Source organism: Triplophysa rosa, linkage group LG19, assembly GCF_024868665.1.
Source record: "Triplophysa rosa linkage group LG19, Trosa_1v2, whole genome shotgun sequence".
NCBI classification, from domain to species: Eukaryota; Metazoa; Chordata; class Actinopteri; order Cypriniformes; family Nemacheilidae; genus Triplophysa; species Triplophysa rosa.
In genome coordinates, this window is record NC_079908.1 from 17922335 (window position 1) to 17942694 (window position 20360).

The following is a 20360-nucleotide window of genomic DNA, read 5'->3' on the forward strand; positions in this document are numbered from 1 at the left end:
AGCACTTCTACGTGCGATCGCGTTAAGTGCATTGTTGGGAAACGCACGTGAAACGATGAAGAACATTCGCAAAATCGCTCGTAGAAAACGCTCTTAAGTGCTAAGATCCATCGTTATCGGGAAACGCAGCCCAAGACATTCTGTAGAGATAACTAGTTGTAATATTTCAAAACTGATTTAGCTTCTTAGACTGTGAAATACACGAGCTATCTGAGAGAACTATTGAGAAATATTTTTATATAAAAATAGAACAGAAACTTGAGATGTGACTTGGACTCCACTTTAAAGACTTGAGACTTGACCTCAAAGACTTGTCTGAGAACATGTCTGCTGCGTGTTAATGAAAAGTAAATGAAGCGAGCACATTGCATGTGTTTCTGTGATTGATACCCTTGATTTTTCTCTGTAGGCGAGTGGAAACAGTGCTGTGAGGAGCTCATGAAGATCGATGAATCATTTCTACGAAAACCAGGGGCAGTGATGCTAAAACAAGGCTCTTTGTACCATGAAATGGGTAAGAACATTGTGAGTCAATAAGTAAGAGGGTTTTATTGAAGTTTTCAATCAAAGACAATCATTCAAAACCCCTAGTGAAGGACCTCCAGTCTAACACGGTGTAAAAAAGCCCAACTTAAACATTAAAACTGCTTTTGAACTAAAATTAGCTTTAAAAGTCACTTGAAAAAAATGTTTTATGTGCAAAAAATGAAAACTGGATAAACAGGTCAAAATAATAGAAAAGATGCTCTGTATTTTTTCAGACTTCAAATACTGCAAAGAAAACAAGTTCATATTCACTTTTAAGCAATACAACACCAATATGTATTCAGGATAAGTAAAAAATGTTTATGTGAATAAAGTTAGCGCAGTTTTCATGTGTCTTGTCATGCTGTCAGTCTTTCACATTGTTGTTTGATGACTTTGTCACTCTTAAGGTTTGATTTTGTTGAAATTCAACAGACACTGGATTGCCACAATACATCTAGAAATGCAGAATAAATGAAAATTTGGAATGGTCTCTTAGTTTTTTTGCGGCTGTATAAGTGGTACATATCATTTTACATTTAAATTTTATTAAAGTATGTAGACTCATTCTTGTGTATTTTCAGAAAGTTTGAAATATTGAAAAAATTAGACTCTCTCATTAACCCAAGGAGAGCATCAAGCATGCACTTAGAGGAGGATCAGTGCAGAACATGTGTATTCACTGTGTATTCTGGTTTTTTTTATGTCACTTTGTCAACCGCAAATGCAATACTTTATTGTGCCACACCTGTAGTGTGCTGCCCTTTGAAGAGCATACCAGTTTGGTAACAGGGAGAACCAAGAGCATGATAAATACGAATATGAAATACAACAGCGATGAAAGCAAGTCAAAAACAAAAGAAGCAAGTAAGATGCAAGCAACAAAAGCAAGATGGATCACGTCGTTTTCAAGTCAATATTGCATGCTAACAAAACACATGTCATGTGTTTCATTCTTTGTGTCACATTGAGTGATAACACAGTTATGCACGTAAGATGGGTGATAAATATGTGAAGTGTATTTAAAGCTAAATTTAAATGGGATTGTAAAAGAAACCGAGCATTATTAATGTCTCTGCATATTAAAAAATACACATACTAGCTCGCAAACTGCCAGAAATCGACATTTTATACCATCTAAATATGTGGAAATCTAAATCTTTTGGATCTATCTTTTGTTGATGTGTACATTTTCTTTTTTAACTTTCTGTTCATTTTCCTTTTAGTTACACCATCAACCACCCAGACCAGAAACCATCAGCTACCTCTGAACAGACCTGTTTCTTCAGAGATCCAGAACCTGCTGTCCACCTATTTTAATGACAGGTGATACGGATTTGGACAGTTTGTACACAAACACCTAAAAAAAAAACGTCTGTAGGCTGGTATGGGTAATGCAATGTGCACTAAAGGGGTTTAAGAAAAACCTCCGAGACGTACAAAACTCGTTCTCAAATCAGATGAAGCACGCATCGTCATAGTTCACAGTGTACTTGAGGCACTTGAATAAGTTTTAGGAATCCTTGTTGATTTTGTGCCCGGGAGTGGCTTTATCACAGGCAAAATCATCTGAATTGTTTCATCTTCGTATTGAAAGACATATGCATGAATTAATTTCATAGATTGCAATACGGTAGCATTTAAACGCGTTGAGACGTGCTTTAATAATGGCATATAGGTGTGGTGACACTGTCCAAACTGTCCCAGCGGTGCACAATAGGTTGTTTTGTTTTTTTAGCACACATCTGTCAACAAACTGTGATTCACACAGTTTATATAAACGTAGTCATGTGACAACACAAAGTTCTTCCTACGTACGTACTAAAACTTGCAGTTTTAAAAGTGAAGTGAGTTATAAGTTTTTGTATCTGTTCTCACAGATTCAGTTGAAGGATTCAGTATAGATTCAAACCAATATTTTGTTTTTTGGAGCTGGTAGGGCCATTGATTCATAAATATGTCTGCATAAATTACTTGAAATGATATAAGTTTCATTTTAATAATACATTTGCAGTCTTTGACAAATAGGTCATTTGGATTTTCTGATTATACTGTATCAGGTCAGAATGTATTTTGAATTCTTATTTCATTAAACAAGGCTGAAAGTAAACGTACAGTAATAGTGAGATTTAAAGGAGTAGTTCACTACAAAGTACAAAATTTTAATTTCATGATAATTCACTCACCCACATGTCATACAAGCCACCCTTGTGTTTATTTCTATAGTTAAGCTTAAAAAGTATATAATTTTTTAGTTTTCTTGGAAAAGGACTAATCGTTTCGCTATACAACACCCTTATTCATCGGCTGGTGTCGTGTAGAGCCTTTTGAAGCTGCGCTAAAACTGAAATTTGGACTTCAACCAACCCCCATTGAAGTTCATTATATAGATAAGAACCCTGGAAAGCTTTCCTCAAAAGCCTCAATTTGTTTTCGACAGAAGAAATAAACACACGGACAAAAAATAGTTTCCTTTTAATAAAAATAAGTTAGCCTTAAGGACGTCATTAAACTGATATGCTCCTACGTACTTACAAAATTTCCATTTAGACGATATAACTGTTCAAAACTGAGAGTCTGGCACGTGCACTCAAAAAAATCGAGAAATTCCATGACATCACGCTCCACTTTAGCCTCTCGTCAAAGTTCTTGTCCAATCAAATCCGCTTTAGAATCAAAGAGTCCCGCCCCCTTCACTATGAGAGCTGCTAAAGCGGCGCCTAATATCAGCCACTTGTTTGCACATTTATTATGTCGTACATGGTGAATGACGCATAATGCACTAGATGGGGATGATCCAGACAGTGTAAACATTAACATTAAAGTCTTAATTTCACGTTAGTGTCACGTGAGTGTCCTCCGGCTCAGAGACACGATGGCACAGAGCTGATCATATGCGCAAATCCGCTGGTAAAACAAAACGTATCCGACCCGTTTCAAGTCTACATAGAAAGTTGTATGTTAAGTATGGGATGAATTTCATCTCAAAATGATTAACAAATGCATGCACATGTCATCCGTGAACGTGATACAAGTTACACTTGTATTTTACTATTCACAAACAAATGCCTTATGATTTGAATCTTTGAAATTTGGATTTTAATAAACATGAGGCGATTTGTACAAATAGAGACAGATTTGTGAATACAATGTTTGATTTTGTGTTCATGTATAATCATTTTGCGCATACCAATGAGAAGTTGTGCATTTGTTAATCATTTTGAGATGAAATTCATCCCATAGTTAAGGCTTTATGGAAAATATCGGACATCGGAGCCTTGATGAGTAAAGGAGAAGATAAAACGCCAGTGTCATTCACCAACGTAAATAACAAGCTTCAAATCACACATCACTGGTATCACTGATCTTCCTATTCTTCCATCCAAGTAAACTTGTTGGTATACTGATTGTTTACTAGTTCAATACTTTTAACACTGTGAAGTACACTGAAGTTTACTCCCAGTAAACTATTAGTTACGTAGTTTTTATTCTGCAAGTATACTTGTAGGTTTTCTTTAGGTTTACAGGTAGTTTACTAGTTCATTACTTAAAATAAATTAGTAGTTCATTGAGAGTAAACTTAAGGATGTACTTTTAAGTATGCTTGTAAGCTTTCTTTAGGTAACCTTGCATATATACTGATAGTTAACTATCAATACTTGTTGTACATTTGTAAGTACACTTCAAGGTGTATTCTTAGTAAATTACTAGTTGAAGTATTTTTACGAACATACTATTTAGATATTATTTTGCACTTAAAATACTTGTAATATACCTCTAACTGTACATGTACAGATGACTCAAAATCATTAATTACATTAACATATTAATGTTTACCTTACTAGGAAAATATTAGGAAACACATACGTATCAGATTTTGAAGTAAACTAAACCAACAAAATAAGTACATTTACATTTAGTCATTTAGCAGACACTTTTATCCAAAGCGACCTACAAAGTAGGGGAAAAACAGTAGAAGCAATTTGTGCAACAAAAGTACAACAATGCATAGGTGCAGTACAACTGGTCTCAGTCAGCCTATCACAGTATATGAAGCTAAGAAATTTATTTTGGGGGGGATAGGAAAGTAGAAAAGAAGTAGAAGACTGTACTAATGGGTCAGATGTTGACGGAAGAGATGTGTTTTTAGCCGATTCTTAAAGACCGCTACAGAATCCGCTGATCTTGTGGCAAGAGGGAGATCGTTCCAGAGTCGTGGAACACATCCGGAGAAAGTGCGTGAGAGTGATTTTTTTCCCTTTGTGGGACGGCACCACAAGACATTGTTCGATTTCAGAGCGCAGGGATCGGGCGGGTACATAAGTCTGAATTAGCGAGTGAAGATATGGGGGTGCCGAACCAGTGGTGGTTTTGTAGGCCAAGAGCAGAGATTTGAATTGGATGCGAGTGACTTTAGGGAGCCAGTGCAACCTAGTGACATTCTGGATCATCTGAAGAGGTCTGGTTGTAGAAGCTGGAAGACCAGCCAGTAGAGCATTGCAATAGTCCAGTCTGGACAGCACAAGAGCCTGGACAAGAAGTTGCGTAGCATGCTCAGACAGGAAAGGTCGAATTCTCCTAATATTGTAGAGGATGAATCTAGGTGGTGCTGGCAACATGATTAGTGAAGTTCAGCTGATCATCAATTACCACTCCCAGATTTTTGGCCGTTCTGGAAGGAGTAATGGTTGATGAACCTAGTTGGACGGAAAGGTCGTGCTGAGTTTTCTGGTCGGCCGGGATCACTAGCAGTTCAGTTTTTGCAATGTTCAATTCAGTTCAATTTATTTCTATAGCACGATTAAAATCTTTCACAGCTTTACAAATACATATTAATACAAAAAGTAGCTACATTAATATACTAAGTAGTGACAGAAGAATAAAACAGGAATAGACATAATAAATAGAAATCTTTTCTATATAGTAAATGCAAAAAATTATAAAAGAGAGTCAAAACATTAATTTGTGGTCATAAATAATAACTGTACAAAATATTTGTTTCAGGCATATATATTTTTGACATATAACAGAGCATATATCATATATGTGAAAGGTTTTCAAGGTTTCTCACAGTTCTGTAAGAAAGAAAAACAATATTACAATCACACTTACATTACAAATATGAACAAGTGTGCATGTCATTTAAAGAATCAGAAGCAGATTCTTTTTGTACAAGTAAGAGAGAAAAAAGGTCTTAAATTGAAATATTGTGTATAACGTTATAATAGAAAACAATAAATAGTATGATAAACCATACAACAAAATTTAGAGTTCTTTCATATAAAGAAGAATTCACAAAGCAGTGTTTGTGAGTCTTTCAACATTTGATTTTTCAGAATAAATCAAAGGTTGTTCTGATCTTAGAATCTGATTGGCCTAGCTGCATTTCTAAAGAGCTGATATACAGTCTAGGAGTGATTTTTGTTGTTAAATACACCTTTAATCCATTTTATGACTTGAATTAAACAGACTGACACAATTTTGAGTGGTTCTGGTAGATTTGATGTTTTATGCCAGTATGTACAATGGCTGCTTGCTGCTCTGGGTGTGTGTTCACGGTGTGTGTGTTACTCACTGCTGTGTGTGTCCACTTGGAGGGGTAAACGCAGAGCACAAATTCCGAGTATGGAACACCATAATTGGCCTCACATCACATCACTTTCACTTTCAACACACAATACTTACTATGTATACTTCCACTTGTTTCCGAACCCAACTTCTGCAAATGAAAGAGAAAATTAGACTAAATAATCCATAGAAATAGAAAATGTAATGGATTTAATGTTTATCATGGAGATTTTATTAGTTTTAATAGAAAGTTGGTGTCTACTGGTATGTGATGGATTCTATTGGTGGGATGTTAAAAATACCCCAGGTGGTCCACAGCAATTTTTATTTTCAGCTCTATTTTCTTTTTATATTTTTTATTTGGAAAAAGTATAGCAATATATTGCAATTATGTATCGTATCGATATACAGTATATTCAATATATTGTCTTGTGACTTATCTATCATGATATGTATCGTATCGCAAGGCCCTTGCCAATACACAGCCCTAGTTGACCACTTGAGACGCAGTAGAAAAATCTAACGCCGTTGGACGGCAGTGCAACATGCATTTGATTTGTATGTGTGGCTTTTTGAGGTTGATGTAAGTGACGTCTGTATACAAGTGTGGATTAACACACAGGCATGCCTAGGCTGCAGCCTAGGGGCCCCACCTGTTTAGGGGCCCCTGATTGAATTATTTATTTCGCATTTTCTTCAGCGCTAATAAAAATAGACCCTCATTGGCCCATAACAAATATAACAAAAAATAAGCCGGTGATTAGATGGATGTTACATTTGGGTCACATCTGTCCAATCAGCTGCTGGTGAAATGATTGATGCTATTATGCGCAGAGTAAACAACACTTGGTTTTACTGTATGTTCGCTTACAGAGCTTTCTGCTGCTTGCAAACAAACTATTTATTAGGACTATTTTTAAATCTGGAAACATCGTATTACCATTCATTTGCTGCTCTGATTCCACTCGCAAAACAATGCAGGCTCACATTTGCTCAAATCCAAGGTAAATTACCAACGCTATCATTTCTTACACGTGTTTTAATGAATACATTGTAATCGGCTAAAGCGCATGCGAAGGGTTCGATACCCTGGTGCGCACCGGTGTTCGCGTGACTGCTTTTACATTAGCGGTTTTTCTTGCAAACCGTGCTCCTTTCCGAACTAAACTGCAAGCGTGAAAGGCACCTGAAAGCCACCTAAGGGCCTCACCCAAAGAGCAGCCTAGGGGCCTTTGACCACCTTAATCCGCACCTATATATAAGCTGTCAAATCTAACACTTTCGCACACTTTAAGCATGAATTTGTTTTCTTTGTCACAAACACATCCTGATAAACGTGTGTTTCATCTCGACGTTGACGTGTGCCTGTTCACTCTTACCATACAAACGATTCTTGCTCGAGGTGAAAAAATAAGTTGCTGTATTGGGGAATGCGGCTGATGCAAAATCTCAGTTGATCTCTGGATGGGTCGCATTCCTTCGGTCACCGCCTACGTCTCAGTCATTACGGTGGAGTGTGGGTTTGTGATGTGTGTGGGTGTATGTGCTCGTCTATACACGTCCCAGAAATCAGGTGTTGGCCCGCGTCTGTCTTTTTGGGTGTGTCTGAACTTTGTTATACTAGGAAGTGGGGGAATTTCTTAAACTGGAGGTCATGAACGGTACCAAGCGTTGTCATGTTAAATCATCATATTGTGTAGTGTTGCATTGAATCTGAGGTTTAAGTACTGTATGTAATAGTTTGATAAATTGATAATGGTTTAATTGTATTTTTGCAGAGCTAAGCATGTAGTAAAACTGACTTGCATTTATTGACTTATCGCTTGTCATAACAATAATTCAATCTCTTTTTATTCTTCCTTATTTCCTTAAACATGTAATATCACTTAAAAGGATTGTCAACTTAAATAATTGAAATGTAAATTCTGTTATTATTTATTTTCCCCGGTTTTTTGCATGAAACACAAAAGTTTTGAGAATTTGTACTTTATGTGGATGGGGACCAGCCAAAAAGAACAAGTAAAGTGATAGTTCACCCAAAAATGAAACTTCTTTCATCATTTATTCACCCTCATGTCATTACAAACCTCTATCACTTTCTTTCTTCTGCAGGACACAGAAAAAGATATTTTGAAGAATATTTTGAAGATATTCTGAAGGTTGTTGATAACAAACAACATTGATCCCCATTTACTTTTAGTGTACGGGCACCATTCAAACCATACCAAACCATTTCTCAATATATCTTCCACTGAAGAAAGAGTCATACAGGTTTTAAACAACATGAGGGTGATTAAATGATGACAATATTTTTTATTTATGGGTAAGCAATCCCTTTAAAGGATTCTTAAAGCATCAATAAAAATCCATACTAGAATATTAATAAAAGATTTTAAGCCCACACAACAACAAAAAAATATTAGTACCAATTTCCCCTAGCTTTTTCTTGCTTACTCAACTTTTGATGAAGTAATTTATCTCAACTTAATTTTCTTAGTAATTACAAAATGTAAAAATCAGTTGAACCAATTTGAAATAACTAGACAATTTGTGCGTTTACTCAACTATGGATAAAAGACCACCCAACCCAAAACATTAACTTTTCTTATACTATTTGTATTACATTATTAACATGCTCTAACATAAGTCTAATGAAGACAGACCAAAACATTGGTTCAGTAACTGCTCAAGCAGTTAGTGTTGAATCCACTTTCAGAGGTTGGAGCACGGGTTCGTGCACTTAGACCTCAACACCAGAAACACAAACATCAATCATGGTGACAATCATGAAACATCATTCATTAAAAGACAACTCTAAATACAACAGGCAACTAAGCATTTTCAACAACAACTGCATGAATAAAGTTAGCAAACATGAAAAGAGGAATCCTTTTTAAAAATTTGATTCAAAACCGAACTAAATATGCCACAATTCATGCTGGGAACCTTTCTGTTGGTTGAGCTTACATAATTTTGCCAGTTTTGGACAAAAACTTGAGTATCTAAGTCCAGTCAACAAAATAATATTTGTTAGCAGCACGATATGGACAACTTTTGTTCAATAGTATATCGGCTCCTTCTACAAAAAAGTCGGAGCCGATAGCCTCATGGGCAGTGCTCTGACACGTGGGGCGGTTGCGCATCGGGCGACCCGGGTTCGATTCCCGTCACGTGGTCCTTTCCCGAACCCACCCCTTTCTCTCTCTCTCCCACTTTGCTTCCTGTCCTCCCTTTCACCAAGCTGTACAAATAAAGGCAAAACGGCAAAAATAAACCTTTAAAAAAAGATATATATATGTATATTTGTTCAAGTAACATAATTACCTTTGTTAGATGAACATATTCAAATTGGATTGGTCACACTTCAGTATAGGAGGCAATTCTCGCTATTAACAAACCATTAACTACGACTTTTCCCCCAATAAACTCTTAATTTGTTGCTTATTAATAGTTAGTAAGGTAGTTGTTAGGTTTAGTTATTGGGTAGGATTAGGGATGTAGAGTATGGTCATGCAGAATATGTGCTTCATAAGTACCAATAAACAGCCAATATTCCAATAATAGGCATGCTAATGACAAGTTAATAGTGAGAATTGCCCCCTATACTGAAGTGTTACCATGGGATTAAGGGATGTAGAAAAATGCAGAATAAGGCATTAATATGTGCTTTATACATACTAATATGCAACCAATAGGCATGTTAATAAGCAAGTATTAAATGATGAATTTGTGTACCTTAATATAAAGTGTAACCTTACTTTCATTATAGAGAGAAGATTTTACATTTTGTTTAAAAATTGCCTTTTGTTTGTCACGGAAGAAATGAAATCATACAGGTTTAGATCGAAAAGCCACATGAGTTTCACATCCGCAAAAACACGTGATCATATGCAAAACATGTGGTTTTAATACATTTCCTTGTGAATTCCATATGCGCATTCCCCCAGGTGCAAAACCTGTCAACAGCACAGATTGTGGATGAAATATAACCATGTTTTAAATGGATACATAGGTTGTCACGACGGTGAAGAGAAGAACCCAGATGCAGGCAGCGGCAATGAAGGGGTTAACACGAAACACTTTAATTATAAGCAATGAACAAAACAAAAACCCACGAGGGGGTAACGAGGACCAGACTAATATATATATATATAAACTGAAACCAAAAAACTTTCCACGAGGGGAACACAAAACAGCAGGACAAGGATAAACTAAAACTAACACGACACAACGTCTCACAAACAGGCAAGGTAATCCAAGGGAGAGCACAACACAAGCGGACACGTATTCAAATACATCAAGCACATCAAACACAATGAACGAGCACAGGACAATAGACACGAGGATACTTTATGGGGTGACAAACAAAGGAAGGTAACGAGGGGCAGGTGAGGAACATAAGACACGGCAGGGAAACAATACAGGAAACGAGAGGGGCGGGGCCAATGACGAGACACGAGAAAGCACATGGAGTGTCACTGGTAAACACCCCATGACTTTCTCACACTAAACATAAGGGATCTGTCACGATCCTGCCACAAGACTAGAAAATCATGAACAAGAAGACAGGACCATGACAGAGCCCCCCCCCCCTTAATGAACATCCCCAGGTGTTCATCAAGGGGCCGACTAACAAGACAAGACCGACTGGGACAGTGACAAGAACCAAACAAACATAGTAAACATAACTAGGGGCAGACAAGCAAGGATGACAATCGGGTTAGGGTGGGACAATAAAAATAACAAACATGGGAGGGGGGTGGGACAAAACAAGAGTTTGTAGGTGAGAGTCCAGAGGGGCTAGGACAAGGGGGAACAGTCTTAGTCCCTGGAGGCCCTCGCGTGGGTGGAGTCCCCGGAGACTTGGTGGCGGCCGACTTGGCAGCCGGCTGAGTCGCCGGCTGGAAGGCTGGCTGAGTCGCCGGCTGAGTCACTGGCTGGAACGCCGGCTGGAAGGCCGGTTGGAACACCGGCTGGAAGGCCGGCTGGAAGACCGGCTGCTGCACCGGCTGGGACGCCAGCTGCTGCACCGGCTGGGCAGGACAGGACACCGGAATGGACTCCGGCTGCCCCGGACTGGATACCGGCTGCACCGGACTGGACACAGGACTGGGCGCCGGCTGCACCGGACTGGATCCCGGCTGCACCAGGCTGGGCACGATACTGGACACTGGACTGGATACCGGACTGGACACCTGACACCGGACTGGATCCCGGCTGCACCGGGCTGGGCACACGACCGGACACTGGACGGGACGCCGGCTGCTGTACCGGCTGGGATGGGCTCGGCTTCCCCCTCCTTCCCTTCTTCTTCTTGGGCCGGCCCACAGTACGTGCGGCCGGTTGTTGGGAAGTGGTGGGGGCCCGAGATACTCCGCACCGGAGGAGTCAGATGGGGAGTCCAACGACTCCCTTAGTCTCCGCCGGCCACGGGTGTCGCTGGGTGGTGCAGCAGAGTGCCCCAAGGCGGATGGTTCGGAGGGGCCCAAGGTAATGGTGTTAATGTTAAGGACCCGTTCCTCCGGAATCACCTCCTGGCGGGTCGGAGAGGCAAGACGTTAGCGTAACATACGAGATTCGCAAAGCCCAGGGGTCTCAGCATCCGCATCTCCGACCGGGAGAGTGGTTCCGTGAGGCAACCATTGAACATTACCTTGAGCTCCTCTTCCCCAAAGCAGCCTCGCTCTGCTACAGCCAGGAACTAATTGGCGAACACCCAGATGTTGGTGTCTCGCTGGCAGAGGGAAAGGAGGCGGTGGGTCTCCCTACCCCGGCTCCCCATGTCTACAGTGCTGCCTGCTGGGTTCAGTGTTGGCTCGTTCGTTCTGTCACGATTTCAGTGGGGAGGAAGAACCCAAATGCAGGCAGCCAGAGGTGAAGGGGTTAACAAAGACTTTTATTTAATGTCAGAAAACAAAACACCCTCGATGGGGAAAAACGAAACAAATATATATATATATATACACTCACCTAAAGGATTATTAGGAACACCTGTTCAATTTCTCATTAATGCAATTATCTAATCAACCAATCACATGGCAGTTGCTTCAATGCTTTTAGGGGTGTGGTCCTGGTCAAGACAATCTCCTGAACTCCAAACTGAATGTCAGAATGGGAAAGAAAGGTGATTTAAGCAATTTTGAGCGTGGCATGGTTGTTGGTGCCAGACGGGCCGGTCTGAGTATTTCACAATCTGCTCAGTTACTGGGATTTTCACGCACAACCATTTCTAGGGTTTACAAAGAATGGTGTGAAAAGGGAAAAACATCCAGTATGCGGCAGTCCTGTGGGCGAAAATGCCTTGTTGATGCTAGAGGTCAGNTATATATATATATATATATACATACAAAACAAAAGACTTCCCATGTGGGGGAAAAACAAAAAGACAGGAGCAACAAATAAATTAACTATAAAACAATGACACAACGTCTTACCAAAAAACATGGAAGGGAACACAGGCAGGGCAAGGAATCAGGAACACGAAGACTTCTACAACGAGTACGAACACGGTACAAGAGCACACGAGTACAGAGTACAACGAACGAGCACAGGTCAATGAAACATGAGGGCATTTTAAAGGGAGACCAACAAAGGAAGATAACGAGGGGCATGTGAGGAACATAAGACACGGCAGGGAAGCAATACAGGAAACGAGAGGGGCGGGGCCAATGACGAGACACGAGAAAGCACATGGAGTGTCAAAAGATAAACACCCCATGACTTTCTCACACTAAACATAAGGGATCTGTCACGATCCTGCCACAAGGCTAGAAAATCCTGAACAAGAAGGCAGTACCATGACATAGGTTTTAACATCCCAGCATTTTGCACATGCACTTTCACAAATGAAAACGTTTCAGAACCAAATGAATTTAACAAGTGATCACATGTTTTTGTAACATGTGTTACTGTATGTAAATGATAGAATTATTATTTTTGTGTGTGTGAACTAATAAATTAGCTTCAGTACTAACCATCTAAAATAATAGTTTAAAATAATAGTATATTTAAATGAAAATAAAATGGTAAAATAAAAAAAAGGTAATGTATTAGCAGTCATGAACGGAGATTACTCAGAGATCAGATTCACTCTTCACCTTTGGTTGTGTCATCATGCAAGACTAAATATTTTCCACACCACATGGAATTCAAACAAGATTGTTTCATTTAATTTAATTTAATTGGTTTGTTTATCTTCATCTCTTCCTTATTCTTTGTTTCAGTTACTAAGGATGAAAGGGGAATAGGAAACAAAACCTGTTTGGTGCACAACCCCCAACAAAGTACAACTCCATACAGCACAGCAACGGATATATGCCACATAAATGTTTGCAAACCTTAGTCTGCCTCTTTTTCTTTTTAATAATAAAAAATGATTTATAGCCTACTCTTAATTTTATAATTTAAACTAAAAATGTCCCTTTATTGCATTAATTACATTGCATTTATTACATCAAATCTTTATCAAATATCCCTGACTAGTAAAAGTCTAGTTACTTTTATTTTATTGGCCTTGTAAGTTGTTGCGAACTGTAACATTTAAACTCGCTACAAGCTATAGTTTATAGACAGTTTATTTATTTATTTTGCTTTTAGCAAATATCTATTGGATCACCCAAGACTATAATGGAAATTTGCATATGAAAATTACAGGCACCTGAATACCACATAAATACGTTATAAATATGTTTTAAATGTACTTCAGTTTTCTTAGTGTTTCTTTTTTCTTTTATTTTTTAATTACCAAATGTACAATTGTATTTGTAATTTATCTGTTATTATATGCATTATATGTAGCTGTCTTCCAAAATCTTGTTTTTTCAAGGTCACTAATCGAATAAGTCAATTTGTGATGTGGTTGTTCAAGGTCAGATTTCTGTGCTTTCATTGACACACCCTCTCAGGATAACACAGATCGTGAGGTTTTATACAAACTTGCGAAGTTCATTATAGAACAAATGCACATTAAAGCGAATGGGGGACATTACCAAAACTAAGAAATTCTGAAATTCATAGTTATATTTTAACTTGTCTTGTCATTGAAATTGTGCTAATCTGCTAACCTAATTTCAGTATGAATATGAAAGCATTTTTAATGTTGACCGATTTTTTAACCTTACTATACATTAATTGTGAAAATGAATTCAGGAATGTACTTTGTTCAAATTATTAAGCATTACATAAAGTATTTTAATTCACTTTGATTACATCTGAGATTTCCACGCCGAAGAAATGTTTGGAGTTTTGTGCTGTTGTTTCACATGCTTATTTTTCAATTTTGTTTGACTATAAAATGAACGTTTGAAGCTGCCACCACTGTGTAAATACATTGTTTTATGTGGGTGTGTATTCACAGTGTACAGTGAAATACAGGAGTGGCTGCTTGAATTCAATGCTGCAGATTTTTGTATGGCATCTTGCCATCAATAAGAGGGATGCATGTGTCAACGTCAATATATTCCCGAAAGTTTCCGTGTAACCAGTAAAACAACTTTTTTGTGTGACATCTGATATTTCTTTATAAAACTAAAGATCAGGTATTTCCAAGGTTTGATCTCTATGTGATCTGCCTCAACTGTTTTAGATCTTAAAGTGATTCTGTAAAAATTCTGTTACCAAGCTCACATTTTATAGCTATATTCTTTATTAAAGCTTTTGTACAAAATTTTTCAAAAACATCATTCAAGAAGTGAGAATTATAAAATAATGAATAAAGCAACACATGAGCTTTTCACATACATTTGTTTACATTTTAATTTTTATAAAAATGTTACGAAAAGGTTTGTGCTTTGCTGCCAAATGATTCAGGCTTCTTCAAACAGGTGTCTTGACACAAAAATGGCAAAAATCAGGGCCTTCACGCAGTACACACAGGTACCAGCTCACTTCTGCCTAAAATATCCAAAATGTACCGTTTTCTGTTGTAAATGTAACTATAATGAACGCTATATAAAATCACACAATGCAAATTATTTACAGTAAGTGGTGCTAAAAAAAAGAAAGCAAAAAATCTTTGCTGACTTCTGTCATGCTTACAGCATATTAATATTTTACAAAACGTTAAAAACCACCTGTCACATCCATTTTAGTGACTGCTAGTGGACAGTTCTTCGATGCTACGGTTGCACACAGAAATATACGGGCGAAAGCTTTTCAATCCACTTTTCTCAGTTCATCTTCACTCATTTTTGTGTAATGCAACCAAACAGGCTGATTTGGCAAGATTAGGACGTTCAGAAACATACAGTCTTAAAATGTCGGCCCCCTTTCCAGTCTATAGGGATAATTTGCCAGGAGAAATTTCAGGTGGTCTGATGTTACCTGCATCAGAGGTGGCGAGGAAGACCTTTCCTTCGCCACAATGGATGATGTCTTCATCGCTTTGTCCGATTTTGGCGTCATGGTCAAAGAGAGCGGAGTGTTATCAGCATATCTGGGCCTCATGTGATCTTGGTTGTTTGTCACAGATGCTGGTTTAGGGTGAGCTGGCTTTACGTCCCTATCAAAAGAGAACTTGACAGGGTTTTTGATTTGAAAAGAACCGAAGATGCTCTGGGGCTTCAGTTCTTCTGTGCTGCCAAATGACAGGGGCTTCTTCACACCGCCGTCTTGCAGGCTTCGGTTTCTCAAAGGGTTTCTGAAGCTCAGATCTTCTGGCTCCTTACTCGTGGGGGAACTCTCGGATGAGTGTGACCTCACATGTAACTTGGGCACAGGTGGGGTGTCAGTTTTGGGTGGGTCTTGGGACAGAAGCTTGTGTCCAGATAAAGCTGGGCTGGAGAGCAGTCCTCTCCGGATTAATTCCTGTAGAAGCCTCAGAGGAATCTGGATCTCCATATTGCCATTTGAATCTAAGGCTTGATGATTATTTTGGTTTAGATTAGATTCTTCTTTCTGCCAGTCGTCATGTTGATCCCGCTCGCGTTTCATAGCGAAGGCTTCGGGGTAGTTCATTCTCCGGTTGAACAGGTGAACCGATGGTGGGCTGGCTCTGCGTGGCACTGGATTGGCACCGGAGGAGGAGGAGGTAAGATCGATGACATCAGATGACACTGGGCTCGGTCCCTCTGGGCTCGTTTCCTCCGTGGTTTCAGCTTGATCTGCACCTTCCTCTGTGTTCAAACCCCTTGGAGGGTAAAGCGGTGAGGCTTCATTGAGAAACTTGGGTTTTTTAGAAGCCGGTGGGCTGAAAGATGATGGAGTGTCACCCAGTGTGTCTTGTTTACAGCTCAGATTGAGAGGCTCCTCAAAGCCAGCTGATGTCTTGTACTCTTTGGCCAGGTGACGTAGAAGGTCAAGCGGCTGTTTGCAGCTCTGGACCTCTGGAGAGGATTCGGCCAGATATGAAGCAGGGGTTCGGGGAGGTTGATCTGGCAGGTTGAGGCTCAGTTGGGGCAGTGTGGATTCATGGTAAGTGAGGAAATTTGGTAGAGATGCGCTGTCGTGCGTGATGTACGGAGGGACGTTCAAAGGCAAGCCGAACATCTGTCTCTGACGCTCCACAAACATGCTCGGAGTGGTCTTGAGGGGACAGAAAAACAGCAAAAATGAGTTCATTATGCTAGGTACAGATAAGGTACATACAGGTTAATATTTCCCCTGTCTTGTGACAAAATAGTAAAATATATATAATATTTTATACAGAATTTGCTATATTAAATATAGTATTCATATTTAATATATAATGGCAATGTGTAAATATTATTAATATTTTAATAAATATTACCATTAAAATATGATTTTATTGTTTATAAAAATATATTTTATTACATATATTTTATTTTATACAAAATATATATATCGCAAAATCTGCAATCCATAACTTTCTAGTGAAAAGTAATTAATTTAATAGTTTTTGTTTATTTTTAATTCTTTTTTTTTATTTAAGTGCATAAACAATTCAAACTGGTCTCCTTATCTCTCCGATTTATAATTTGAGCTGTCTGATATGATTTTATGGGAAAGTTTGTTTTTTATGGGAATAGAAGAGCAAAAGGAATGGACTGCGGCTTTCAATATACTGTATAATAAATAAGTATATTCTAGATACATTTATGATATTATGTAAGGGATCATTTACAGGCAGCCGGTTGTTATTGCAGAAATAAGCCCCGTGTGATCAGGATATCATCTTGTATCACACTGAAGGGGCTTATTTCGCGATAACAGCCGGCTGCTTGAACATTATCCCGCTTATTACACGGCCACTTGCCACATGAGAAAAAAACTGGACATGAAATGTGAATTTTAAATATTTTATTAGCTCATTTTGACCGAATGCAGACCTTCCACATGGAAAAGCCGTCTAGTTTCGGTTTTAAGGTAAGAAACGACGTTCAAATGTCACGAACAGGCAATTTGGTTGAATCATTTGTAAATATAATGCCATATATTTTAGTAAAAGATATATTTATTTCAAAATGATTTGCTGCATCCAGGTTACCATGTGTTATTAGTTTTGAGTGGTTGTTATCTGGGAATAACGAACTTGCAAATGTTGCGACTGGCCAATCAGAATCAAGCATTCAAACGAGCCCTGTAATAAAAAATGATCAAATGTATTTGGTAAAACAATTTACACACCGGAGGAAATGCTGGAATGTGTTGAAAATCCATTCTTTTCCCACTCCTGTATTCATGCTCAAATTCACTGTAGCTGCTGGGGTGGAAGCGTTTTTGTGTCCGTGGGGTCCTGAACACAATGTTGTCCCCATATCCAGTTTGGTGACACTCATAAGGAAGGAGAAGCCTGATTGGACAAAGAGATTCGTGACTAAAATGCATTTAAACAATTCTATAATACTATCTTAAAACTCATTCTGAAGGGTATTTTTGTTAGTGTACGGGTTTGTTACGATTGACTTCTGGTGTTCATTTATGTTGTTTAGTAATGATTGTACTCACTTCTCATAGTGTCTGCGCGTGCAGGTGGCTGCGCTTGTGCTGCGCGGGTTTCCTCCGAGTATGTTGTAAACCTTCTTCCACAACTGCTGCGCAGTGACCTAAAAATCACACAGAACTCGTTGGTCTTTGGCACAGAAAACAATGAACTTGTCATTAATGTGATCTTCAGAGTATGTCAAATAGTTCGTAATGTCAATCAAAGCGTGCTGCAGCTCTTTGAAACATAAACAACTCTGACAGACAGTAAAACGTGTGTAAACGTTGCAGTTTTGATCGCTTTAATCCCATCAGTCATGAAATGAAAAATGAGTTGATGTGTAAGCTGTGGTGAAAATAAAAGAGAAATGGAGTAGAATGATTTTACCTGCTGATAGCCTCCCAGCTCTTTGACTGTCTTGTACATCAAGAACAAATCAACTGAAAAGGAAAAATAACATAGAGATGAATTCTTTAAAATAAACTTTTCGGTTGTATATTTCTTTGTTTTTTACACTTACTCTGTTTAAAGCCCAGGTGAGGGACTCTCTCTATTGGAGTGTCTCTCTGCTTCATAAAGACGTAAAGATCTTTTAGAAAGCTCTCCTCTGTCATCTCCTGGCCAGGGTCTGAGGTGCACTCCTTCAATCGGCCCTGTTCCATCATGCTAGCCTGAAAATATCAACATGTTCACGTTTTATCTGTCCAAGAAGTGAAATAACTTGAGAAACTGTTACAAAGGGAACTGCAGGTAAACAAATTTGTGATTGCTGGATTATGAATAATATGAATTATATTGTTTATTTGTTTAAATTGGGGTCCGTCCCTTTTTGACTCAATGCTAGGTTGCACCTAGTAACCTATGTAACCCATATTTTATATAAATGTGCCCGTTTTCCTAAACAAAAATGTTATACTTAATGTTTAGTCTACCATCTTTGCTGTTTCTTTTGTCAGTTTTAATATGTATTTCCCTTTCGTGTGTCTGCTGTACAATTTGATCATATTCCTGATTCATTTCTTTATTTTTCTATATAGACACATTGAAAATGTGCTTTGTGCATAATTATATTATGAACTTTGTGCTTACTATTGCTTTCTTTTATTCTTTTTGTTTTGTTTTCTAGCATCTAAACATCCGTAAAACACGATCAATACCTGAGGCTTTCTGGATGGAAGGGTTTTGCACCTCAATCAGGAGCTTTTTTGGGATGCATTTATCCTGTCAATCTTGGCCGGCTAAATGCATCATAGCTATTTTTGTTTTTGCATAGGATCAACAATAGATTCAATGTTCTCATTTTATCACATCAAACATTCCACAGACAAAAGAATTTCATGCTCATCTCAACTGGACAGATTAATATCTAAATCATGATAGATCAAGAACATACAAAAACACAAGAACTCAACGTACCATTACTTTTCGTTACGGACAGACATAATTAAACCGATGCAGGACTTAATAAGGTTTCTTAAAATAAAGAATCTGTTATTCTTAGCTGCCTTGTGACACCTGTTCTCGCATTTTTGTCCTCTTCCATGCGATTTTTCTGCATATTCAAAATGTTTGCAAATGCAGAATTTACAGTTTCAAATCTCAGACTGAAAACTTTGCAATGCTTTTTCTTTCTTTGCTTAATTGTTTCTTAATTTTTTGTTTTTCTTGACTGAGAGCTCTACCAGAAACCCCCAAACGAATGAAAACCGATTGTGTGTTGACTGCTGACATGAGCTCAGACATTTTCAGACCTTTAAATGATGTTGAGGGTAAATGAAATTCAAACGCAATGACTTAAGGTTTCAGACTTGTTACTTGACACACACAATTTCTTTATCTTATTGATAACCTTTTATCTGAGCTGATCCATGGCAAGCATACTGTATTTTATATTTATTGCATCTAAAAAAAACATACTTTGTTTACTATTTACAACACCTTTTAGCCAAAAACCGCAAAGAACCAAATCCATCTTGAGAAAAGTTCTTGTTTGACCAATAATGAGCATCTCTTGTCTTACCTGTGTCTCTTGAGCTTTATGCCAGTGGAGGTCAACTAGACAGCTTCCAAATGCAGATGAACGTTGTCCAGAGAAAGTTCAAGTAAATAATCAGCCTTGAGGGAAGTTTAACGCTTGCATTCAATGCACAGAGCGCCAATTATGTGATGTCTACACGCTAATTCTGCACACCTGAATGAATGGACTCTTAGTTCTGAAATGTCTATTCAACTGTCTTCCTGTTTGGAATGTGAAGTTGGACTGGTTCTTCCTGTTCTCAAGTCAGACGACAAAAGCTTTTTAATATAAATATCACCGATAATTACTTAGTGATTTAGTCATCGAGGCTGGTACAGCACTTCTTGGGAACTTTTTATTAGTTTTTTT

General features: G+C 38.3%; 2 protein-coding genes across 2 annotated transcripts in view; one reads left to right on the forward strand and one right to left on the reverse strand.

Annotated features, from left to right (window-relative positions):
* rtknb (rhotekin b) overlaps positions 1-14599 on the forward strand; it is a 40217-nt gene extending 25618 nt beyond the window's left edge. The window contains exons 11-13 of the mRNA XM_057360900.1: positions 410-514; positions 1752-1851; positions 13317-14599. Coding sequence (XP_057216883.1) covers positions 410-514; positions 1752-1851; positions 13317-13323 — 212 coding nt within the window. The 3' untranslated portion in view covers positions 13324-14599. The remainder of the gene's footprint in view (positions 1-409; positions 515-1751; positions 1852-13316) is intronic.
* A 145-nt stretch (positions 14600-14744) lies between these two features.
* arid6 (AT-rich interaction domain 6) lies at positions 14745-20196 on the reverse strand. The gene is made up of 6 exons (XM_057360899.1): positions 19995-20196; positions 18495-18645; positions 18362-18414; positions 17998-18095; positions 17677-17842; positions 14745-16614 (listed from the first exon to the last, which is right to left on the reverse strand). The coding sequence occupies exons 2-6, from the start codon at positions 18637-18639 to the stop codon at positions 15343-15345; spliced, it is 1734 nt and encodes a 577-aa protein (XP_057216882.1). The 5' UTR covers positions 18640-18645; positions 19995-20196; the 3' UTR covers positions 14745-15342.
* Positions 20197-20360: the final 164 nt, after the last annotated feature.